General features: G+C 42.6%; 1 protein-coding gene across 1 annotated transcript; it reads right to left on the bottom strand.

Annotated features, from left to right (window-relative positions):
• Positions 1-523: 523 nt before the first annotated feature.
• On the bottom strand, positions 524-27,204 carry LOC124007207 (arrestin-C-like). The gene is made up of 16 exons (XM_046317604.1): positions 27,133-27,204; positions 23,714-23,746; positions 20,854-20,884; positions 20,664-20,724; positions 20,522-20,566; positions 3,216-3,469; positions 3,042-3,115; positions 2,743-2,881; positions 2,540-2,624; positions 2,387-2,459; positions 2,160-2,297; positions 1,989-2,072; positions 1,806-1,879; positions 1,617-1,620; positions 1,431-1,454; positions 524-1,074 (listed from the first exon to the last, which is right to left on the bottom strand). The coding sequence occupies exons 2-15, from the start codon at positions 23,719-23,721 to the stop codon at positions 1,433-1,435; spliced, it is 1,092 nt and encodes a 363-aa protein (XP_046173560.1). The 5' UTR covers positions 23,722-23,746; positions 27,133-27,204; the 3' UTR covers positions 524-1,074; positions 1,431-1,432.

Raw genomic sequence — 27,204 nt, 5'->3', positions numbered from 1 at the left:
ACTGTATACCTGTAATTTTTCATTGCAGTAAAGCGTTGACATATTGACGTGGTTTTGGTGTGTCTGATGTAGAGAACACTACAAACTGGGTGGTTTGAGCCCGGAATGCTGATTGTCTGACAGCCGTAGTATATCAGACATTTTTACTGGGTGGTTCGAGCCCCGGAATGCTGATTGTCAACATTGCCAAGCTGTGCTATTTTGGACAGTATACCACCAGTATACAACATTTATTGTTACTGCTCTAATTACATTGGTAAGCAGTTTATAATAGCAGTAAGGCACCTCTGGGGTTTGTGGTATATGGCCAATATACCACAGCTAAGGGCTGTATCCAGGCATTGCGTTGTGCATAAGAACTGCCCTTAGCCATGGTACATTGGCCATGTACCACACCTCTTCAGGCCTTATTGCTTAATTATAAAACATGTTTTGCTATGAAGACGTGAAGTTACCTGATGCCAGTTCAGCACCATGGACAGTTCCCGTCAATGCACTGCAGTGAATGGATGAAATCCCAGTCTTAGAAGTATATGAGTTGTTTTTATTTGGTTCAATGACTTATCAGTCCAAAACATACATACATACCACAGAAAAACACAATTCTTTGAATATGATAAACTGAGTACAACCGGACTCCCTGTTTGATGGAGTAGTTTAGGTGAGAGTTTTATCCGCAAACCAATAAACCCCTTTATACTGAATGTGTTCATTAACCCCCCTTGGTTTTATGTGAGAAGTACAGAGTGAATGGTTAATTAAGGTACGTTTGAAATGATGTGACTCATACGCATGGCTGGATATCTACATTACAGTACAGGTACTACAGGCTCAAACCACTCAAATACAATACTAAAATGGCCGTAATAGTGAGAGATATCAACATCATATAAAGCTGTTATTGTTTTTATTGATGGTTCTTCCTATGAGGTTTCCAGTTTCTTTTTGCTTTGGTCATCAGCCTTTCAATCTGGACAGCCATCAACAGCTTTGCTCCATTGAACTTTGCAGTCCCTCATTCCTCGTCTTTCTTCTGCTGGGGGAATGTACTCAGCCTCAAGGGTAACATGCGTTCTGGGGATTCACAAAACACATACAATAAATATGGCTGCTGGGTGACTGTCACAGATGACTACAGTGAATGATGGCACATGAACTGAGGCAGTGAACTCTTGGGCTGAAGTAATGTCCCAATTAGAATCATTCGATTCAGTCACGGGATCATCTGATCTACAGTTGTTTGAACTTCATTGAAATACAACCGCAGGTGCCTTTATGCCAGCACTATTCCAATACTGGTGATAGTAATGGCAAAGCCTGACCTCTATATAAAGACCAGAGTTCAACAGCCCTCCAATGAACGGGCACTTCACATCAAATTTATGCCTACTGTACATTAGGGTTGATAAGTCTGGCGGAGAGAAGCTCACCTTTACTCTCCCACCGGGAGACCTCTGCAGATTATAAAGGAAACACGAAAATAGCACAAGGTCACGAGGCAGTTCAAAATGACTTTAAAATGTGCATAACACAGACTACGTTTCATTAGAGCTGAACACTGCGGTGTATGCCACTAATACGTATTTTAAAATGATATCCTATAATGTTTTACTCACACATCTGTTCATGTAATGGGGTTGAATTTGTAGAAGGGAAAAGAGTTGAAAGATTACATTAGCAACATTGAATAGCAACCTTGAATGAGTAGAGAGAGAGACATTGCACCCTCATCACATCAGTTCTACTTTGACAGTTAATTAGATATGGTAAATCCTATTATTCATTAGGTAACACTATTACTTTACCTTGGGGTTTGGGGTTCATAAGGATCAAGGGGAGCTCCACCTGTACGTCACTGGCTGTGAGACCTCCTAACAAGCTGAATGGGAGTGAAGAACATAATTGGTTAGCATTTAATATTGTCCTCAATTTCAATGTAAAACATGGCATTGGCTTACAGGCAAACATGTATTTAATCTAAGACTTACCCTCCTGAAGACACCATCAAGTTGACCTTGATTTTGTAGGAGACCAAGATTCCCAACACTTCTTTATCCATACCGTCTCTCATACTGATGAGGAGAAAGGAGAAGACAGAGATGGACTCAGGTTGTTTGTGTCTAGATTTGAATGTGAAAATAATGTAGACTGCCACTCACATAGTGTTGGAGGCTAGGTTTGTGTCCTCATCCTTCAGTCTGCCGTCCAGCGCCAGACCGCGCTTCTCCTTGTTGTCGGCCAGTAGGGGGATGATGGTGAGGGATTTATCAAATGTGCTATTGGCATCTATTGTCTCTCTGTAAGAGAAGGTTGGAGATGTTAGTGGATCAGGAGAAGAGCACTTCTTAGAAGATGATGAGGAGAGGGCTGGTTTCTGTCTACTCACCCAAACTCTTGACAAAGTACGGTTTTGGTGTATTTGTCCGCGGAGTAGAGCACCACATCTGTAGTCTGGTCAACTGGAGGAAAGAGCCCACTGTTCTAAACTTAAGTATAGTATTTTAGTTCTACCATTCAGAGTCAGCGGTGATAGACCTACCTGTGACTTTAATTTTTGTCACTGTTTTGGTGGTTTCATTCTTGACTTTGACGTTGACATTGATTGGATCTCCATGGTAATAGATCTGATATCAATATAAGAAAAACAATTCACTGTTTGCAACCCCTTCTTGTTATGTATTCTAATATAGCTGCTACAGTATATGCGCTGTAGAAGCCGGTGGGGATTTCTGTTTAACTCACCTCCTTATCCAGAGAGGCCTCCAGGTGGACAGGCTTGTCAGACATCATGAAGCTCTTGCAGATGTCGGCCTTGGGACCAGAAGCACCCGTTGCATCTGGAGCAAACTGGATCTTACGGACGATCAGACGGGCTGTGTCTCTACAAGGATGGAGGGAAAAGTGGCAAAGAGGGAGGGAGGGAGGGAGGGAGAAAAGTGTCAGAAAGAAACTATTGTTTTTACATGTAGATGTAGAATTTCCATGTCTTATTGTGTAAAGTATTTCAATAAAAGAAGACAAGTATTTGGACAGCCACTCACTTCTTGTCAAGTTTCTCTTCTGGGTCTGCCACATCTGAAATGTAGGTCTTCACTTCAAAGTCCACACCACAAGCCTAGGTATACACAAAAGGCCAATGTAAATATCATGAATCATTGAATTTAATATATCTGGGGTAAAAAAATATATATATAAATAGCAAGGCAAGTGCCTACCTTTCCAGCATCATCTGGTCCTGGCTGGAGTGTGACAGAGCAGGGAAGGTTTACGGGAATGTCGAAAGTGAAGGCATGGCCCTGCTCTCCTGCCTTCTTGAGCAGGCAGTCATGCATGGGAGTGAGGGTGGGTTTGTGGTCAGCAGCAGGGTACAACTGGAGGTGCTTGAACCAGATGTCTTTCCTGAAGGACAGTCCAATGACATCCAGGTCGTCACGGCCATAACGGAAAGCACAGGCCAGCTGCACAAACACTAGAGACCAGGATAAACATTAGAGACCAGAATAAACACTAGAGACCAGAATAAACATTAGAGACCTGAATAAACACTAGAGACCAGGATAAACATTAGAGACCAGAGTAAACACTAGAGACCAGGATAAACATTAGAGACCAGAATAAACACTAGAGACCAGAATAAACATTAGAGACCTGAATAAACACTAGAGACTTGAATAAACACTAGAGACCAGAGTAAACACTAGAGACCAGGATAAACACTAGAGACCAGGATAAACACTAGAGACCAGGATAATCACTTGAGACCAGGATAAACACTAGAGACCAGGATAATCACTAGAGACCAGGATAAAAACTAGAGACCAGGATAAAAACTAGAGACCAGGATAAAAACTAGAGACCAGGATAATCACTAGAGACCAGGATAAAAACTAGAGACCAGGATAAAAACTAGAGACCAGGATAAACATTACAGACCTGAATAAACACTAGAGACCAGGATAAACACTAGAGACCAGGATTAACATTAGAGACCAGAGTAAACACTAGAGACCAGGATAAACACTAGAGACCAGGATAAACACTGGAGACCAGAGTAAACACTAGAAACCAGGATACACATTAGAGACCAGGAAAAACACTAGAGACCAGGATTAACACTAGAGACAAGGATAAACATTAGAGACCAGGATAAAAACTAGAGACCAGGATAAAAACTAGAGACAAGGATAATCACTAGAGACCAGGATAAAAACTAGAGACCAGGATAAAAACTAGAGACCAGGATAAACACTAGAGACCAGGATAAACACTAGAGACTTGAATAAACACTAGAGACCAGAGTAAACACTAGAGACCAGGATAAACACTAGAGACCAGGATAAAAACTAGAGACCAGGATAATCACTTGAGACCAGGATAAACACTAGAGACCAGGATAATCACTAGATACCAGGATAAAAACTAGAGACCAGGATAAACACTAGAGACCAGGATAAACACTAGAGACCAGGATAAACACTACAGACCTGAATAAACACTAGAGACCAGAGAAAACACTAGAGTCCAGGATAATCACTAGAGACCAGGATAAACACTAGAGACCTGAATAAACACTAGAGACCAGAGTAAACACTAGAGACCAGGATAATCACTAGAGACCAGGATAAACACTAGAGACCAGGATAATCACTAGAGACCAGAATAATCACTAGAGACCTGAATAAACACTAGAGACCAGGATAAACATTAGAAACCGGGATAAACACTAGAGACCAGGATAATCACTAGAGACCAGGATAAAAACTAGAGACCAGGATAAAAACTAGAGACCAGGATAAAAACTAGAGACCAGGATAAAAACTAGAGACCAGGATAATCACTAGAGACCAGGATAAAAACTAGAGACAAGGATAAAAACTAGAGACCAGGATAATCACTAGAGACCAGGATAAAAACTAGAGACCAGGATAAACATTACAGACCTGAATAAACACTAGAGACCAGGATAAACACTAGAGACCAGGATTAACATTAGAGACCAGAGTAAACACTAGAGACCAGGATAAACACTAGAGACTTGAATAAACACTAGAGACCAGAGTAAACACTAGAGACCAGGATAAACACTAGAGACCAGGATAAACACTAGAGACCAGGATAATCACTTGAGACCAGGATAAACACTAGAGACCAGGATAATCACTAGAGACCAGGATAAAAACTAGAGACCAGGATAAAAACTAGAGACCAGGATAATCACTAGAGACCAGGATAAAAACTAGAGACCAGGATAAAAACTAGAGACCAGGATAAACATTACAGACCTGAATAAACACTAGAGACCAGGATAAACACGAGAGACCAGGATTAACATTAGAGACCAGAGTAAACACTAGAGACCAGGATAAACACTAGAGACCAGAGTAAACACTAGAAACCAGGATACACATTAGAGACCAGGAAAAACACTAGAGACCAGGATTAACACTAGAGACAAGGATAAACATTAGAGACCAGGATAAACAATAGAGACCAGAGTAAACACTAGAGACCAGGATAAACATTAGAGACCAGGATAAACATTAGAGACCAGGATAAACAATAGAGACCAGGATAAACACTAGAGACCATGGAAAAACATTAGAGACTAGGATAAATAATAGAGACCAGGATAAAAACTAGAGAGCAGAATAAAAACTAGAGACCAGGATGAACATTAGAGACCAGGATAAACACTAGAGACCAGAATAAAAACTAGAGACCAGGATTAACATTAGAGACCAGGATAAACACTAGAGACCAGGCTAAACACTAGAGACCAGGGTAATCACTAGAGACCAGAATAATCACTAGAGACCGGGATAAACACTAGAGACCTGAATAAACACTAGAGACCAGGATAAACACTAGAGACCAGGATAATCACTAGAGACCAGAATAATCACTAGAGACCTGAATAAACACTAGAGACCAGGATAAACATTAGAGACCGGAATAAACACTAGAGACCAGGTTAATCACTGGAGACCAGGATAAAAACTAGGGACCAGGATAATCACTAGAGACCAGGATAAAAACTAGAGACCAGGATAAAAACTAGACACCAGGATAAAAACTAGAGACCAGGATAATCACTGGAGACCAGGATAAAAACTAGAGACCAGGATAAAAACTAGAGACAAGGATAATCACTAGAGACCAGGATAAAAACTAGAGACCAGGATAAAAACTAGAGACCAGGATAAACACTAGAGACCAGGATAAACACTAGAGACTTGAATAAACACTAGAGACCAGAGTAAACACTAGAGACCAGGATAAACACTAGAGACCAGGATAAACACTAGAGACTAGGATAATCACCTGAGACCAGGATAAACACTAGAGACCAGGATAATCACTAGATACCAGGATAAAAACTAGAGACCAGGATAAACACTAGAGACCAGGATAAACACTAGAGACCAGGATAAACACTACAGACCTGAATAAACACTAGAGACCAGAGTAAACACTAGAGTCCAGGATAATCACTAGAGACCAGGATAAACACTAGAGACCTGAATAAACACTAGAGACCAGAGTAAACACTAGAGACCAGGATAATCACTAGAGACCAGGATAAACACTAGAGACCAGGATAATCACTAGAGACCAGAATAATCACTAGAGACCTGAATAAACACTAGAGACCAGGATAAACATTAGAGACCGGGATAAACACTAGAGACCAGGATAATCACTAGAGACCAGGATAAAAACTAGAGACCAGGATAATCACTAGAGACCAGGATAAAAACTAGAGACCAGGATAAAAACTAGAGACCAGGATAAAAACTAGAGACCAGGATAAAAACTAGAGACCAGGATAATCACTAGAGACCAGGATAAAAACTAGAGACAAGGATAAAAACTAGAGACCAGGATAATCACTAGACACCAGGATAAAAACTAGAGACCAGGATAAACATTACAGACCTGAATAAACACTAGAGACCAGGATAAACACTAGAGACCAGGATTAACATTAGAGACCAGAGTAAACACTAGAGACCAGGATAAACACTAGAGACCAGGATAAACACTGGAGATCAGAGTAAACACTAGAAACCAGGATACACATTAGAGACCAGAGTAAACACTAGAGACCAGGATAAACAATAGAGACCAGGATAAACACTAGAGACCAGGATAAACATTAGAGACCAGGATTAACATTAGAGACCAGGATAAACACTAGAGACCAGGATAAACACTAGAGACCGGAATAAACACTTAGAGACCAGGATAAACACTAGAGACCAGGAAAAACACTGGAGACCAGAGTAAACACTAGAAACCAGGATACACATCAGAGACTAGGAAAAACACTAGAGACCAGGATAAACATTAGAGACAAGGATAAACATTAGAGACCAGGATAAACAATAGAGACCAGAGTAAACACTAGAGACCAGGATAAACATTAGAGACCAGGATAAATACTAGAGACCAGGATAAACATTAGAGACAAGGATAAACATTAGATACCAGTATAAACAATAGAGACCAGAGTAAACACTAGAGACCAGGATAAACATTAGAGACCAGGATAAACAATAGAGACCAGGATAAACACTAGAGACCAGGATAAACATTAGAGACCAGGATAAATAATAGAGACCAGGATAAACACTAGAGACCAGAATAAAAACTAGAGACCAGGATTAACTTTAGAGACCAGGATAAACACTAGAGACCAGGATAAACACTAGAGACCGGAATAAACACTTAGAGACCAGGATAAACACTAGAGACCAGGATAAACACTGGAGACCAGAGTAAACACTAGAAACCAGGATACACATTAGAGACCAGGAAAAACACTAGAGACCAGGATTAACACTAGAGACCAGGATAAACATTAGAGACAAGGATAATCACTAGAGACCGGGATAAACACTAGAGACCAGGATAAACACTAGAGACCAGGATAATCACTAGAGACCAGAATAATCACTAGAGACCAGAATAATCACTAGAGACCTGAATAAACACTAGAGACCAGGATAAACACTAGAGACCAGGATAATCACTAGAGACCAGGATAATCACTGGAGACCAGGATAAAAACTAGAGACCAGGATAATCACTAGAGACCAGGATAAAAACTAGAGACCAGGATAAAAACTAGAGACCAGGATAAAAACTAGAGACCAGGATAATCACTAGAGACCAGGATAAAAACTAGAGAGCAGGATAAAAACTAGAGACAAGGATAATCACTAGAGACCAGGATAAAAACTAGAGACCAGGATAAAAACTAGAGACCAGGATAAACACTAGAGACCAGGATAAACACTAGAGACTTGAATAAACACTAGAGACCAGAGTAAACACTAGAGACCAGGATAAACACTAGAGACCAGGATAAACACTAGAGACCAGGATAATCACTTGAGACCAGGATAAACACTAGAGACCAGGATAATCACTAGAGACCAGGATAAAAACTAGAGACCAGGATAAACACTAGAGACCAGGATAAACACTAGAGACCAGGATAAACACTACAGACCTGAATAAACACTAGAGACCAGAGTAAACACTAGAGTCCAGGATAATCACTAGAGACCAGGATAAACACTAGAGACCTGAATAAACACTAGAGACCAGAGTAAACACTAGAAACCAGGATACACATTAGAGACTAGGAAAAACACTAGAGACCAGGATTAACACTAGAGACCAGGATAAACATTAGAGACCAGGATAAACATTAGAGACCAGGATAAATACTAGAGACCAGGATAAACACTACAGACCTGAATAAACACTAGAGACCAGAGTAAACACTAGAGTCCAGGATAATCAGTTGGGGAGACCAGGATAAACACTAGAGACCTGAATAAACACTAGAGACCAGAGTAAACACTAGAGACCAGGATAATCACTAGAGACCAGGATAAACACTAGAGACCAGGATAATCACTAGAGACCAGAATAATCAATAGAGACCTGAATAAACACTAGAGACCAGGATAAACATTAGATACCAGTATAAACAATAGAGACCAGAGTAAACATTAGAGAGCAGGATAAACATTAGAGACCAGGGTAAACAATAGAGACCAGGATAAACACTAGAGACCAGGATAAACATTAGAGACCAGGATAAATAATAGAGACCGGGATAAACACTAGAGACCAGAATAAAAACTAGAGACCAGGATTAACTTTAGAGACCAGGATAAACACTAGAGACCAGGATAAACACTAGAGACCGGAATAAACACTTAGAGACCAGGATAAACACTAGAGACCAGGATAAACACTGGAGACCAGAGTAAACACTAGAAACCAGGATACACATTAGAGACCAGGAAAAACACTAGAGACCAGGATTAACACTAGAGACCAGGATAAACATTAGAGACAAGGATAAACATTAGAGACCAGGATAAACAATAGAGACCAGAGTAAACACTAGAGACCAGGATAAACATTAGAGACCAGGATAAACAATAGAGACCAGGATAAACACTAGAGACCAGGATAAACATTAGAGACTAGGATAAATAATAGAGACCAGGATAATCACTAGAGACCAGGATAAACATTAGAGACCGGGATAAACACTAGAGACCAGGATAAACACTAGAGACCAGGATAATCACTAGAGACCAGGATAATCACTAGAGACCAGAATAATCACTAGAGACCTGAATAAACACTAGAGACCAGGATAAACACTAGAGACCAGGATAATCACTAGAGACCAGAATAATCACTAGAGACCTGAATAAACACTAGAGACCAGGATAAACATTAGAGACCAGGATAAACACTAGAGACCAGGATAATCACTGGAGACCAGGATAAAAACTAGAGACCAGGATAATCACTAGAGACCAGGATAAAAACTAGAGACCAGGATAAAAACTAGAGACCAGGATAAAAACTAGAGACCAGGATAATCACTAGAGACCAGGATAAAAACTAGAGACCAGGATAAAAACTAGAGACAAGGATAATCACTAGAGACCAGGATAAAAACTAGAGACCAGGATAAAAACTAGAGACCAGGATAAACACTAGAGACCAACGCTAGCCAACGTCTTCTGTATAGAACTCAACTACCCGGTCGCATTCACAGGTTGTATCACATTTTCACTTCATTTTCATTACAGTACAACGGTTTGATTTGTTTGATCGTAGCTAGCTACTTAGCTAGCTACATAGCCGTCTTTGTATCAAAGATAATTGTGTAGTCTAGAGCGATTTTCTAGGTTCGCTAGCCATCTATTGTCGTTCTTTTAACGCAACGTAACGTAAACAACACTGCTAGCTAGCCTGCTAGCCCCCGAATAGCAACACTGCAGAAACTATTACACTCAACGGAATGACTTGATTAGTGTAGTGTCAACAACGCAGCCACTGCCAGCTAGCCTACTTCAGCAGTACTGTATCATTTTAATCATTTTAGTCAATAAGATTCTTGCTACGTAGCTTAACTTTCTGAACATTCGAGACGTGTAGTCCACTTGTCATTCCAATCTCCTTTGCATTAGCGTAGCCTCTTCTGTAGCCTGTCAACTATGTGTCGGTTTATCCCTGTTCTCTCCTCTCTGCACAGACCATACAAACGCTCCTCACCGCGTGGCCGCGGCCACCCTACTCTGGTGGTCCCAGCGCGCACGACCCACGTGGAGTTCCAGGTCTCCGGTAGCCTCTGGAACTGCCAATCTGCGGTCAACAAGGCAGAGTTCATCTCAGCCCATGCCTCCCTCCAGTCCCTCGACTTCTTGGCCCTGACGGAAACATGGATCACCACAGACAACACTGCTACTCCTACTGCTCTCTCTTCGTCCGCCCACGTGTTCTCGCACACCCCGAGAGCGTCTGGTCAGCGGGGTGGTGGCACCGGGATCCTCATCTCTCCCAAGTGGTCATTCTCTCTTTCTCCCCTTACCCATCTGTCTATCGCCTCCTTTGAATTCCATGCTGTCACAGTTACTAGCCCTTTCAAGCTTAACATCCTTATCATTTATCGCCCTCCAGGTTCCCTCGGAGAGTTCATCAATGAGCTTGATGCCTTGATAAGCTCCTTTCCTGAGGACGGCTCACCTCTCACAGTTCTGGGCGACTTTAACCTCCCCACGTCTACCTTTGACTCTTTCCTCTCTGCCTCCTTCTTTCCACTCCTCTCCTCTTTTGACCTCACCCTCTCACCTTCCCCCCTACTCACAAGGCAGGCAATACGCTCGACCTCATCTTTACTAGATGCTGTTCTTCCACTAACCTCATTGCAACTCCCCTCCAAGTCTCCGACCACTGCCTTGTATCCTTTTCCCTCTCGCTCTCATCCAACACCTCCCACACTGCCCCTACTCGGATGGTATCGCGCCGTCCCAACCTTCGCTCTCTCTCCCCCGCTACTCTCTCCTCTTCCATCCTATCATCTCTTCCCTCCGCTCAAACCTTCTCCCACCTATCTCCTGATTCTGCCTCCTCAACCCTCCTCTCCTCCCTCTCTGCATCCCTTGACTCTCTATGTCCCCTATCCTCCAGGCCGGCTCGGTCCTCCCCTCCCGCTCCGTGGCTCGATGACTCATTGCGAGCTCACAGAACAGGGCTCCGGGCAGCCGAGCGGAAATGGAGGAAAACTCGCCTCCCTGCGGACCTGGCATCCTTTCACTCCCTCCTCTCTACATTTTCCTCCTCTGTCTCTGCTGCTAAAGCCACTTTCTACCACGCTAAATTCCAAGCTGCTGCCTCTAACCCTAGGAAGCTCTTTGCCACCTTCTCCTCCCTCCTGAATCCTCCGCCCCCTCCCCCCTCCTCCCTCTCTGCAGATGACTTCGTCAACCATTTTGAAAAGAAGGTCGACGACATCCGATCCTCGTTTGCTAAGTCAAACGACACTGCTGGTTCTGCTCACACTGCCCTACCCTGTGCTCTGACCTCTTTCTCCCCTCTCTCTCCAGATGAAATCTCGCGTCTTGTGACGGCCGGCCGCCCAACAACCTGCCCGCTTGACCCTATCCCCTCCTCTCTTCTCCAGACCATTTCCGGAGACCTTCTCCCTTACCTCACCTCGCTCATCAACTCATCCCTGACCGTTGGCTACGTCCCTTCCGTCTTCAAGAGAGCGAGAGTTGCACCCCTTCTGAAAAAACCTACACTCGATCCCTCCGATGTCAACAATTACAGACCAGTATCCCTTCTTTCTTTTCTCTCCAAAACTCTTGAACGTGCTGTCCTTGGCCAGCTCTCCCGCTATCTCTCTCTGAATGACCTTCTTGATCCAAATCAGTCAGGTTTCAAGACTAGTCATTCAACTGAGACTGCTCTCCTCTGTATCACGGAGGCGCTCCGCACTGCTAAAGCTAACTCTCTCTCCTCTGCTCTCATCCTTCTAGATCTATCGGCTGCCTTCGATACTGTGAACCATCAGATCCTCCTCTCCACCCTCTCCGAGTTGGGCATCTCCGGCGCGGCCCACGCTTGGATTGCGTCCTACCTGACAGGTCGCTCCTACCAGGTGGCGTGGCGAGAATCTGTCTCCTCACCACGCGCTCTCACCACTGGTGTCCCCCAGGGCTCTGTTCTTGGCCCTCTCCTATTCTCGCTATACACCAAGTCACTTGGCTCTGTCATAACCTCACATGGTCTCTCTTATCATTGCTATGCAGACGACACACAATTAATCTTCTCCTTTCCCCCTTCTGATGACCAGGTGGCGAATCGCATCTCTGCATGTCTGGCAGACATATCAGTGTGGATGACGGATCACCACCTCAAGCTGAACCTCGGCAAGACGGAGCTGCTCTTCCTCCCGGGGAAGGACTGCCCGTTCCATGATCTCGCCATCACGGTTGACAACTCCATTGTGTCCTCCTCCCAGAGCGCCAAGAACCTTGGCGTGATCCTGGACAACACCCTGTCGTTCTCAACTAACATCAAGGCGGTGGCCCGTTCCTGTAGGTTCATGCTCTACAACATCCGCAGAGTACGACCCTGCCTCACACAGGAAGCGGCGCAGGTCCTAATCCAGGCACTTGTCATCTCCCGTCTGGATTACTGCAACTCGCTGTTGGCTGGGCTCCCTGCCTGTGCCATTAAACCCCTTCAACTCATCCAGAACGCCGCAGCCCGTCTGGTGTTCAACCTTCCCAAGTTCTCTCACGTCACCCCGCTCCTCCGTTCTCTCCACTGGCTTCCAGTTGAAGCTCGCATCCGCTACAAGACCATGGTGCTTGCCTACGGAGCTGTGAGGGGAACGGCACCTCAGTACCTCCAGGCTCTGATCAGGCCCTACACCCAAACAAGGGCACTGCGTTCATCCACCTCTGGCCTGCTCGCCTCCCTACCACTGAGGAAGTACAGCTCCCGCTCAGCCCAGTCAAAACTGTTCGCTGCCCTGGCCCCCCAATGGTGGAACAAACTCCCTCACGACGCCAGGACAGCGGAGTCAATCACCACCTTCCGGAGACACCTGAAACCCCACCTCTTTAAGGAATACCTAGGATAGGTTAAGTAATCCCTCTCACCCCACCCCCCCTAAGTTTTAGATGCACTATTGTTAAGTGACTGTCCCACTGGATGTCATAAGGTGAATGCACCAATTTGTAAGTCGCTCTGGATAAGAGCGTCTGCTAAATGACTTAAATGTAAATGTAAATGTAATAAACACTAGAGACTTGAATAAACACTAGAGACCAGAGTAAACACTAGAGACCAGGATAAACACTAGAGACCAGGATAAACACTAGAGACCAGGATAATCACTAGAGACCAGGATAAAAACTAGAGACCAGGATAAACACTAGAGACCAGGATAATCACTAGAGACCAGGATAAAAACTAGAGACCAGGATAAACACTAGAGACCAGGATAAACACTAGAGACCAGGATAAACACTACAGACCTGAATAAACACTAGAGACCAGAGTAAACACTAGAGTCCAGGATAATCACCAGATACCAGGATAAACACTAGAGACCCGAATAAACACTAGAGACCAGAGTAAACACTAGAGACCAGGATAATCACTAGAGACCAGGATAAACACTAGAGACCAGGATAATCACTAGAGACCAGAATAATCAATAGAGACCTGAATAAACACTAGAGACCAGGATAAACATTAGAGACCGGGATAAACACTAGAGACCAGGATAATCACTAGAGACCAGGATAAAAACTAGAGACCAGGATAATCACTAGAGACCAGGATAAAAACTAGAGACCAGGATAAAAACTAGAGACCAGGATAAAAACTAGAGACCAGGATAATCACTAGAGACCAGGATAAAAACTAGAGACCAGGATAAAAACTAGAGACCAGGATAATCACTAGAGACCAGGATAAAAACTAGAGACCAGGATAAACATTACAGACCTGAATAAACACTAGAGACCAGGATACACATTAGAGACCAGGAAAAACACTAGATACCAGGATTAACACTAGAGACCAGGATAAACATTAGAGACAAGGATAAACATTAGATACCAGTATAAACAATATAGACCAGAGTAAACACTAGAGACCAGGATAAACATTAGAGACCAGGATAAACAATAGCGACCAGGATAAACACTAGAGACCAGGATAAACATTAGAGACCAGGATAAATAATAGAGACCAGGATAAAAACTAGAGACCTGAATAAACACTAGAGACCAGGATAAACACTAGAGACCAGGATTAACATTAGAGACCAGAGTAAACACTAGAGACCAGGATAAACACTAGAGACCAGGATAAACACTGGAGACCAGAGTAAACACTAGAAACCAGGATACACATTAGAGACCAGGAAAAACACTAGATACCAGGATTAACACTAGAGACCAGGATAAACATTAGAGACAAGGATAAACATTAGATACCAGTATAAACAATATAGACCAGAGTAAACACTAGAGACCAGGATAAACATTAGAGACCAGGATAAACAATAGCGACCAGGATAAACACTAGAGACCAGGATAAACATTAGAGACCAGGATAAATAATAGAGACCAGGATAAACACTAGAGACCAGAATAAAAACTAGAGACCAGGATTAACTTTAGAGACCAGGATAAACACTAGAGACCAGGATAAACACTAGAGACCGGAATAAACACTTAGAGACCAGGATAAACACTAGAGACCAGGATAAACACTGGAGACCAGAGTAAACACTAGAAACCAGGATACACATTAGAGACCAGGAAAAACACTAGAGACCAGGATTAACACTAGAGACCAGGATAAACATTAGAGACAAGGATAATCACTAGAGACCGGGATAAACACTAGAGACCAGGATAAACACTAGAGACCAGGATAATCACTAGAGACCAGAATAATCACTAGAGACCAGAATAATCACTAGAGACCTGAATAAACACTAGAGACCAGGATAAACACTAGAGACCAGGATAATCACTAGAGACCAGAATAATCACTAGAGACCTGAATAAACACTAGAGACCAGGATAAACATTAGAGACCGGGATAAACACTAGAGACCAGGATAATCACTGGAGACCAGGATAAAAACTAGAGACCAGGATAATCACTAGAGACCAGGATAAAAACTAGAGACCAGGATAAAAACTAGAGACCAGGATAAAAACTAGAGACCAGGATAATCACTAGAGACCAGGATAAAAACTAGAGACCAGGATAAACACTACAGACCTGAATAAACACTAGAGACCAGAGTAAACACTAGAGTCCAGGATAAACACTAGAGACCAGGATAAACACTAGAGACCTGAATAAACACTAGAGACCAGAGTAAACACTAGAAACCAGGATACACATTAGAGACTAGGAAAAACACTAGAGACCAGGATTAACACTAGAGACCAGGATAAACATTAGAGACCAGGATAATCACTTGAGACCAGGATAAACACTAGAGACCAGGATAATCACTAGAGACCAGGATAAAAACTAGAGACCAGGATAAACACTAGAGACCAGGATAAACACTAGAGACCAGGATAAACACTACAGACCTGAATAAACACTAGAGACCAGAGTAAACACTAGAGTCCAGGATAATCACTAGAGACCAGGATAAACACTAGAGACCTGAATAAACACTAGAGACCAGAGTAAACACTAGAAACCAGGATACACATTAGAGACTAGGAAAAACACTAGAGACCAGGATTAACACTAGAGACCAGGATAAACATTAGAGACCAGGATAAACATTAGAGACCAGGATAAATACTAGAGACCAGGATAAACACTACAGACCTGAATAAACACTAGAGACCAGAGTAAACACTAGAGTCCAGGATAATCAGTTGGGGAGACCAGGATAAACACTAGAGACCTGAATAAACACTAGAGACCAGAGTAAACACTAGAGACCAGGATAATCACTAGAGACCAGGATAAACACTAGAGACCAGGATAATCACTAGAGACCAGAATAATCAATAGAGACCTGAATAAACACTAGAGACCAGGATAAACATTAGAGACCGGGATAAACACTAGAGACCAGGATAATCACTAGAGACCAGGATAAAAACTAGAGACCAGGATAAAAACTAGAGACCAGGATAATCACTAGAGACCAGGATAAAAACTAGAGACCAGGATAAAAACTAGAGACCAGGATAATCACTAGAGACCAGGATAAAAACTAGAGACCAGGATAAACATTACAGACCTGAATAAACACTAGAGACCAGGATAAACACTAGAGACCAGGATTAACATTAGAGACCAGAGTAAACACTAGAGACCAGGATAAAAACTAGAGACCAGGATAAACATTACAGACCTGAATAAACACTAGAGACCAGGATAAACACTAGAGACCAGGATTAACATTAGAGACCAGAGTAAACACTAGAGACCAGGATAAACATTAGAGACAAGGATAAACATTAGATACCAGGATAAATAATAGAGACCTGAATAAACACTAGAGACCAGGATAAACACTAGAGACCAGGATTAACATTAGAGACCAGGATAAACACTAGAGACCAGGATAAACACTAGAGACCGGAATAAACACTTAGAGACCAGGATAAACACTAGAGACCAGGATAAACACTGGAGACCAGAGTAAACACTAGAAACCAGGATACACATTAGAGACCAGGAAAAACACTAGAGACCAGGATTAACACTAGAGACCAGGATAAACATTAGAGACAGGGATAAACATTAGAGACCAGGATAAACAATAGAGACCAGAGTAAACACTAGAGACCAGGATAAAAACTAGAGACAGGGATAAACATTAGAGACCAGGATAAACAATAGAGACCAGGATAAACACTAGAGACCAGGATAAACATTAGAGACTAGGATAAATAATAGAGACCAGAATAAAAACTAGAGACCAGAATAAAAACTAGAGACCAGGAAAAACACTAGAGACCAGGATTAACACTAGAGACCAGGATAAACATTAGAGACAGGGATAAACATTAGAGACCAGGATAAACAATAGAGACCAGAGTAAACACTAGAGACCAGGATAAAAACTAGAGACAGGGATAAACATTAGAGACCAGGATAAACAATAGAGACCAGGATAAACACTAGAGACCAGGATAAACATTAGAGACTAGGATAAATAATAGAGACCAGAATAAAAACTAGAGACCAGAATAAAAACTAGAGACCAGGATTAACATTAGAGACCAGGATAAACACTAGAGACCAGGCTAAACACTAGAGACCAGGATAATCACTAGAGACCAGGATAATCACTAGAGACCGGGATAAACACTAGAGACCTGAATAAACACTAGAGACCAGGATAAACACTAGAGACCAGGATAATCACTAGAGACCAGAATAATCACTAGAGACCTGAATAAACACTAGAGACCAGGATAAACATTAGAGACCGGGATAAACACTAGAGACCAGGATAAACATTAGAGACCAGGATAAACAATAGAGACCAGGATAAACACTAGAGACCAGGATAAACATTAGAGACTAGGATAAATAATAGAGACCAGAATAAAAACTAGAGACCAGGATTAACATTAGAGACCAGGATAAACACTAGAGACCAGGCTAAACACTAGAGACCAGGATAATCACTAGAGACCAGGATAATCACTAGAGACCGGGATAAACACTAGAGACCTGAATAAACACTAGAGACCAGGATAAACACTAGAGACCAGGATAATCACTAGAGACCAGAATAATCACTAGAGACCTGAATAAACACTAGAGACCAGGATAAACATTAGAGACCGGGATAAACACTAGAGACCAGGATAATCACTGGAGACCAGGATAAAAACTAGAGACCAGGATAATCACTAGAGACCAGGATAAAAACTAGAGACCAGGATAAAAACTAGAGACCAGGATAAAAACTAGAGACCAGGATAATCACTAGAGACCAGGATAAAAACTAGAGACCAGGATAAAAACTAGAGACCAGGATAATCACTAGAGACCAGGATAATCACTAGAGACCAGGATAAAAACTAGAGACCAGGATAAAAACTAGAGACAAGGATAATCACTAGAGACCAGGATAAAAACTAGAGACCAGGATAAAAACTAGAGACCAGGATAAACACTAGAGACCAGGATAAACACTAGAGACTTGAATAAACACTAGAGACCAGAGTAAACACTAGAGACCAGGATAAACACTAGAGACCATGATAAACACTAGAGACCAGGATAATCACTTGAGACCAGGATAAAAACTAGAGACCAGGATAAAAACTAGAGACCAGGATAAAAACTAGAGACAAGGATAATCACTAGAGACCAGGATAAAAACTAGAGACCTGGATAAAAACTAGAGACCAGGATAAACACTAGAGACCAGGATAAACACTAGAGACTTGAATAAACACTAGAGACCAGAGTAAACACTAGAGACCACGATAAACACTAGAGACCAGGATAAACACTAGAGACCAGGGTAAAAACTAGAGACCAGGATAAACACTAGAGACCAGGATAAACACTAGAGACCAGGATAAACACTACAGACCTGAATAAACACTAGAGACCTGAATAAACACTAGAGACCTGAATAAACACTAGAGACCAGGATGAACACTAGAGACTAGGATAAACACGAGAGACCAGGATAAACACTAGAGACCAGAGTAAACACTAGAGACCAGAGTAAACACTAGAGACCAGGATAATCACTAGAGACCAGGATAAACACTAGAGACCAGGATAATCACTAGAGACCAGAGTAAACAATAGAGACCAGGATAATCACTAGAGACCAGGATAAACACTAGATACCAGAGTAAACACTAGAGACTAGAGTAAACACTAGAGACCAGGATAATCACTAGAGACCTGAATAAACACTAGAGACCAGGATAATCACTACAGACCTGACTAAACACTAGAGACCAGGATAAACATTAGAGACCTGAATAAACACTAGAGACCAGGATAAAAACTAGAGACCAGGATAATCACTAGAGACCTGAATAAACACTAGAGACCAGGATAAACATTAGAGACCTGAATAAACACTAGAGACCAGGACAAACACTAGAGACCAGGATAAACACTAGAGACCAGGATACACATTAGAGACCAGGATAATCACTAGAGACCAGAGTAAACACTAGAGACCTGGATAAAAACTAGAGACCAGGATAAACACTAGAGACCAGGATAAACACTAGAGACTTGAATAAACACTAGAGACCAGAGTAAACACTAGAGACCACGATAAACACTAGAGACCAGGATAAACACTAGAGACCAGGGTAAAAACTAGAGACCAGGATAAACACTAGAGACCAGGATAAACACTAGAGACCAGGATAAACACTACAGACCTGAATAAACACTAGAGACCTGAATAAACACTAGAGACCTGAATAAACACTAGAGACCAGGATGAACACTAGAGACCAGGATAAACACGAGAGACCAGGATAAACACTAGAGACCAGAGTAAACACTAGAGACCAGAGTAAACACTAGAGACCAGGATAATCACTAGAGACCAGGATAAACACTAGAGACCAGGATAATCACTAGAGACCAGAGTAAACAATAGAGACCAGGATAATCACTAGAGACCAGGATAAACACTAGATACCAGAGTAAACACTAGAGACTAGAGTAAACACTAGAGACCAGGATAATCACTAGAGACCTGAATAAACACTAGAGACCAGGATAATCACTACAGACCTGACTAAACACTAGAGACCAGGATAAACATTAGAGACCTGAATAAACACTAGAGACCAGGATAAAAACTAGAGACCAGGATAATCACTAGAGACCTGAATAAACACTAGAGACCAGGATAAACATTAGAGACCTGAATAAACACTAGAGACCAGGACAAACACTAGAGACCAGGATAAACACTAGAGACCAGGATACACATTAGAGACCAGGATAATCACTAGAGACCAGAGTAAACACTAGAGACCAGGATAATCACTAGAGACCAGGATAATCACTAGAGACCATGATAAACACTAGAGACCAGGATAAACATTAGCCAGTGTATAGTCATTCCGCAGGACTACTAACATTAGTAACTTATCTGTAAAGAATAGTTTAGTAAAATAATGTGTACCTTTCTTGCCTCCAAGGTCTGCAGGATCAATTTTCACCACTCCCTCTGTAACAACGATGGGTAGAGATGTCAGAGATTTTCCCCTCAACACAAATGTCTAAACTTACGATACAGAAGTGCCAAGTGTAAAAGTAAGAGTTACCGATGGGGTCCACATTCTGAACATGGTCGACGTAGTCTCTCTTTCCCAGGTAAAGGGTAAGCTGAAGACAGGAAGAAGAAAATGGTCAAACAGAATGTTTTCTGGAGCTCTATCACACTTATCACAAATAGGTGATGGTCTGTATTTCTATGGGGCAAGTATTAGAGAGAAAGAAAATGTTTTCACTTACTGCGCCATTCCCAGAGGTTTTCTTGTATACCCTGAGAAAATATCAAACTAAACGGTCAGCAGTGTTTAACACATTTCTCTGTCTTACTTTAGTGACCAAAGTGGCACATTCTGCAAGGATTAAACACTCAATGTAAATTTCAAGTAGTGAAAAGACAAAGCTTTATCAGAAGACAAATGATCAATCAACAGTCAATCAAATGTGCGAAGGTATGCAAATTATAATGACACAACCCGATATAAACATATAATTGATACAAAATGATGATAACTGACATGTTTTATCCAAAATGCTTCCTAATCCTGAGAGTTTGGAGATGTGTTTGTCAGACCATACTGAGGGCAGCAGGTATCAGCCAGGGTCGTACATTGTCTTACATGAGCAGATCTGAGGAATTAACCCTTGAGTGTAATATTACCTAACTGGCTGGGTTTGACTCGGGCTGTAAGCCCCCCTGCACGAGTGACCATTCACCACGTAGTGCTTGTGGTATTCAAGGGCACTCAAGTCAAAGCTGCAGCCTTGCCTGCCTCTCTCTTGGATCCTGTTGAACTGACTGGAGCCCTCCTCTCAGTAGTCCTCAGGGAAACTTATTATTGACTTTCACTAGCACCTTATGGCAACTCAACTCATGCAACTCAACTCATGCAACTCAACCCATGCAACTCAACCCATGCAACTCAACCCATGCAACTCAACTCATGCAACTCAACCCATGCAACTCAACCCATGCAACTCAACTCATGCAACTCAACCCATGCAACTCAACCCATGTAACTCAACCCATGCAACTCAACCCATGCAACTCAACCCATGCAACTCAACCCATGCAACTCAACTCATGCAACTCAACTCATGCAACTCAACTCATGCAACTCAACTCATGCAACTCAACTCATGCAACTCAACCCATGCAACTCAACTCATGCAACTCAACCCATGCAACTCAACTCATGCAACTCAACTCATGCAACTCAACTCATGCAACTCAACCCATGCAACTCAACCCATGCAACTCAACTCATGCAACTCAACTCATGCAACTCAACCCATGCAACTCAACTCATGCAACTCAACCCATGCAACTCAACCCATGCTGTCAAAACCTACAGAAGAAGGCACAGTGATGCCGAAACGTTGGTAAATACCCAATAAATGACTGGGAGTTTATATATGGAGTTTATATATGGAGTTTATATATGGAGTTTATATATGGAGTTTATATATGGAGTTTATGTATGGAGTTTATATATGGAGTTTATGTATGGATTTTATGTATGGAGTTTATATATGGAGTTTATATATGGAGTTTATATATGGAGTTTATATTACATTTACATTTACATTTAAGTCATTTAGCAGACGCTCTTATCCAGAGCGACTTACAAAGTTTATATATGGAGTTTATATATGGAGTTTATGTATGGAGTTTATATATGGAGTTTATATATGGAGTTTATATATGGAGTTTATATATGGAGTTTATATATGGAGTTTATATATGGAGTTTATATATGGAGTTTATATATGGAGTTTTTATATGGAGTTTATGTATGGAGTTTATATATGGAGTTTATATATGGAGTTTATATATGGAGTTTATATATGGAGTTTATGTATGGAGTTTATATATGGAGTTTATATATGGAGTTTATATATGGAGTTTATATATGGAGTTTATATATGGAGTTTATGTATGGAGTTTATGTATGGAGTTTATGTATGGAGTTTATATATGGAGTTTATATATGGAGTTTATATATGGAGTTTATATATGGAGTTTATATATGGAGTTTATATATGGAGTTTATGTATGGAGTTTATATATGGAGTTTATATATGGAGTTTATATATGGAGTTTATATATGGAGTTTATATATGGAGTTTATATATGGAGTTTATATATGGAGTTTATATATGGAGTTTATATATGGAGTGTGCTACTCTCTTTATTTTGATCATTTACAACCTACAGAGGAAACAATGCTCTCCCTATGGGAGATGAAAACCCTGACGTACGGCTAATGTCACTAACAAACGGACAAATCCTTTGTGAATGATAACACTTAATGGTATTAATAGTGTTGGAGACGACCCAGGTTATTTCCTGTGTTATTTCCTGTGTTATTTCCTGACATAGTTAGCAGTCCTCTGAGTATTAAAGGGATTTCTTGACGTTTTTGTTAGACACATTTTCTTATTCTGCACCATTTAACAGATACCATCAAGTAGTGGTATAACAGATAGGCCTACATGAGGTAGATAGGTACACACTGCTATCTAGAACCTAAAAGGGATCTTCAGCTGGCCCCATAGGATGACCCTTTGAAGAACCCTTATTGGTTCCAGGTAGAACCCTTTTGGTTTCTATGTAGAACCCTTTCCACAGAGGGTTCTCCATGTAACCCAAAAGGGTTCTCATATGGGGACAGGTGAAGAACCCCTTTGGAACCCTTTGTTCTAAGAGTGTATATAAAATAGAGGAATGTTGCTACCTCTCAGTAGAAAACGTTTGGAATTCTTCCCATGTGTGCTTCTAAAGCACAGTGAAGAGGAGGAGGTGCATCTAAGGACATCTACTCTGTGACACCTTTGATAGTCAAAGTGTGATGTAGTGGGTGAGAGAACAGGTTCATTCAACAGAACCATCTGCCTCTGTGCTCTCACAGATTAAGAGGCTCTTTGGGGCATGGTGTCCTCAAATGGTGTGAAACACTTGCAAACAGCCAATTACATTGGCCGAACAAACAAAACAGCTGTACTAGTAACATAGTAATAGTAATATAGACCATGTATGACATTCAATAACATTGCATTGCTATCAACATGTAGTCTGATTGAAAATCAGGTGGGGCCTTACTTAGACATTTTTCAGCAATTTCAGGATTTTTTTCTGTGGAAGACAAAACAAAACAAAACGTGTGAGTTCATGAAAATGACAAGAAGTGAATCTCAATCACAATCACGCATAACCCCTGATTCACCAATGAGTTACAGATGAAAGGATGCTGTATCTGTGTTGAGTGACAGGGAATAATCTGGTGGAATGAGATTACAGCATCACTGTTAGTTGTCCTGAGCCAAATCTTGGCTGGGGTTTAGCTTTTCAAAGTACTGCTGCTATTGACAACGCTCATCTAATAGACTGCAGAGGCACAGAGACCCTAACAGTAGCTAAACGTAACCTGGGCAGGATTTACAAGGTAGCACATTCTTATGTAATACTCCATTCTAAACGAAGGGGTTTCATCCTCACGTCCCTGGTGGATTACACATATTGACCAAGGTTTCCCAAAAGCATTCACAAGGTCACAGGGTCACAGGGTCACAAGGTGTCTTATTTTCCTGAAACATTTACAGAGGATAGATGAAGATAATAAAATGAGATCATAACAGTATCAATACTCATAAAAGGAATAATAAGAATTTTCTCATTTTAGTCTAACCCGAAAAATAAGTTTAAATCCACTATTGACATTTCTCTTGTTTGTATTTTGGGACTGTATCACTTTCAATCCTCAACAATGTTGCTGTCCATGTTCCAGATCTCAATACAAGACCGGTATTCAATCAATTACAGTGGATTCCTGGATAGTGCTTCCAGAAGTATCCCAAATGAATACGCCATGCACAGGAGGTTGGTGGCATCTTAATTAGGGAGGATTGGCTCATTGTAATGGCCGGAGTGGAATGAGGGAAATGGTATCAAATGCATCAAACACATGGTTTGGTCCTCCCCTCAGCAACCTCCACAGACACCATGGTATTGATGACCATGGAGAGCGGCCTTCTTGAGTTGCATTTGGAATGTGTTACAGGTAGTAGTTGACTATATTTCAGTAGTAAGAAGTTAAGATTGGATTGTCAGCAGTCAGCTGTCTTTATCAGAGAGATCTGTTCCACAATGTAATAGCAGCACATTTCTCCTACAGATGGTAGACACTGCCAGTAGGCTACCAGACACTGCCAGTAGGCGACCAGACACTGCCAGTTGGCGACCACACACTGCCAGTTGGCGACCAGAAACACTGCCAGTAGGCTACCGGACACTGCCAGTAGGCTACCAGACACTGCCAGTAGGCTACCAGACACTGCCAGTAGGCTACCAGACACTGCCAGTAGGCGACCAGGCACTGGCAGTAGGTGACCAGACACTGCCAGTAGGCTACCAGACACTACCAGTAGGCTACCTGACCCTGCCAGTTGGCTACCAGACACTGCCAGTAGGCTACCAGACACTGCCAGTAGGCTACCAGACACTACCAGTAGGCTACCAGACACTGCCAGTAGGCGACCAGACACTGCCAGTAGACGACCAGACACTGCCAGTAGGCTACCAGGCACTGCCAGTAGGCTACCAGGCACTGGCAGTAGGCTACCAGACACTGCCAATAGGCGAACAGACAATGCCAGTAGGCGACCAGACACTGGCAGTAGGCGACCAGACACTGCCAGTAGGCAAACCAGACACTGCCAGTAGGCGACCAGACACTGCCAGTTGGCTACCAGAAACACTGCTAGTAGGCTACCGGACACTGTCAGTTGGCTACCAGAAACACTGCTAGTAGGCTACCGTGCACTGCTAGTTGGCCACCAGAAACACTGCCAGTAGGCGACCAGACACTGCCAGTAGGCTACCAGGCACTGCCAGTAGGCTACCAGACACTGCCAGTAGGCGACCAGACAATGCCAGTAGGCGACCAGACACTGGCAGTAGGCGACCAGACAATGCCAGTAGGCGACCAGACACTGCCAGTTGGCTACCAGACACTGCAAGTTGGCTACCAGACACATCCAGTAGGCTACCAGACACTGCCAGTAGGCAACCAGACACTGCCAGTTGGCTACCAGACACTGCCAGTAGGCGACCAGACACTGCCAGTTGGCTACCAGACACATCCAGTAGGCTACCAGACACTGCCAGTAGGCGACCAGACACTGCCAGTAGGTGACCAGAAACACTGCCAGTAGGCTACCGGACACTGCCAGTAGGCTACCAGACACTGCCAGTAGGCTACCAGACACTGCCAGTAGGCTACCAGACACTGCCAGTAGGCGACCAGGCACTGGCAGTAGGTGACCAGACACTGCCAGTAGGCTACCAGACACTACCAGTAGGCTACCTGACCCTGCCAGTTGGCTACCAGACACTGCCAGTAGGCTACCAGACACTGCCAGTAGGCTACCAGACACTACCAGTAGGCTACCAGACACTGCCAGTAGGCAACCAGACACTGCCAGTAGACGACCAGACACTGCCAGTAGGCTACCAGGCACTGCCAGTAGGCTACCAGGCACTGGCAGTAGGCTACCAGACACTGCCAATAGGCGAACAGACAATGCCAGTAGGCGACCAGACACTGGCAGTAGGCGACCAGACACTGCCAGTAGGCAGACCAGACACTGCCAGTAGGCGACCAGACACTGCCAGTTGGCTACCAGACACTGCCAGTTGGCTACCAGACACTGCCAGTAGGCTACCAGAAACACTGCTAGTAGGCTACCAGACACTGCCAGTAGGCTACCAGACACCGCCTGTAGGCGACCAGACACTGCCAGTAGGCTACCAGACACTGCCAGTTGGCTACCAGACACTGCCAGTAGGCTACCAGACACTGCCTGTAGGCGACCAGACACTGCCAGTAGGCTACCAGACACTGCCAGTTGGCTACCAGACACTGCCAGTAGGCTACCAGGGATTTAACCCACTGCCATTTCCAGTATCAGATATCAATGAATTAGATTGAGTAGCTATATGCCTGAGTGTTGTACATTTTACTGCAATTACAGGAGGGATGCTATGTTACTTTTCTATCATTGACCTGAGTGACAAAAATAATCCTTACAATGTAATTCACTTAATACCTTTTACTATCCCCTACTAAATCTGACTGACATGGGTATTAACAGGCCAGACAGGAAAGACCTAAGTGTTTACGAAGTCAGGGTTGAGCTATTCCATGCTACAATAACATTTGAGGCTCCCAATTAGACAGTGCGTAATGTTCATTGAAGTGCAATAATTGGTTTACTACAAGTTGAAACATGTACCAACATATTTTCAACTATATTACAGCGGTTTAGACAGCATCAATACTGGTTTAAAGCCAGTTGAAAACTGTGTAGGCATTGAAAGTTTAAATTATTCTACCTATTTGCAGTCAGGACGTTTGTTATAATGTACTTCTGCTATTCACAGAGTAAGGCTTTGTCCCTTCCGTCATCCCTCCCATTACAAAACTACACAGCTGTGAAGCAAAAAGAATGGTGATGTCTTACCTTTCTTAAAGCTACCAGTGTTCCACTGACATTCTGTGGTTAGAGTGCAGTCTCTGACTGTTGACATCACTC

Source organism: Oncorhynchus gorbuscha, linkage group LG20 (genome assembly GCF_021184085.1).
Source record: "Oncorhynchus gorbuscha isolate QuinsamMale2020 ecotype Even-year linkage group LG20, OgorEven_v1.0, whole genome shotgun sequence".
Lineage (NCBI taxonomy): Eukaryota > Metazoa > Chordata > Actinopteri > Salmoniformes > Salmonidae > Oncorhynchus > Oncorhynchus gorbuscha.
This window is presented reverse-complemented; position numbering and strand designations above follow the sequence as displayed.

Excerpts from the sequence above, each read along its gene's own strand:
- LOC124007207 (XM_046317604.1), bottom strand. Across the intron at positions 2,460-2,539 it reads GACAAAAATTAAAGTCACAG|TTGACCAGACTACAGATGTG; the intron begins GTAGGTCTATCA and ends TCTTTCCTCCAG. Across the intron at positions 1,880-1,988 it reads TTGATGGTGTCTTCAGGAGG|CTTGTTAGGAGGTCTCACAG; the intron begins GTAAGTCTTAGA and ends ACTCCCATTCAG.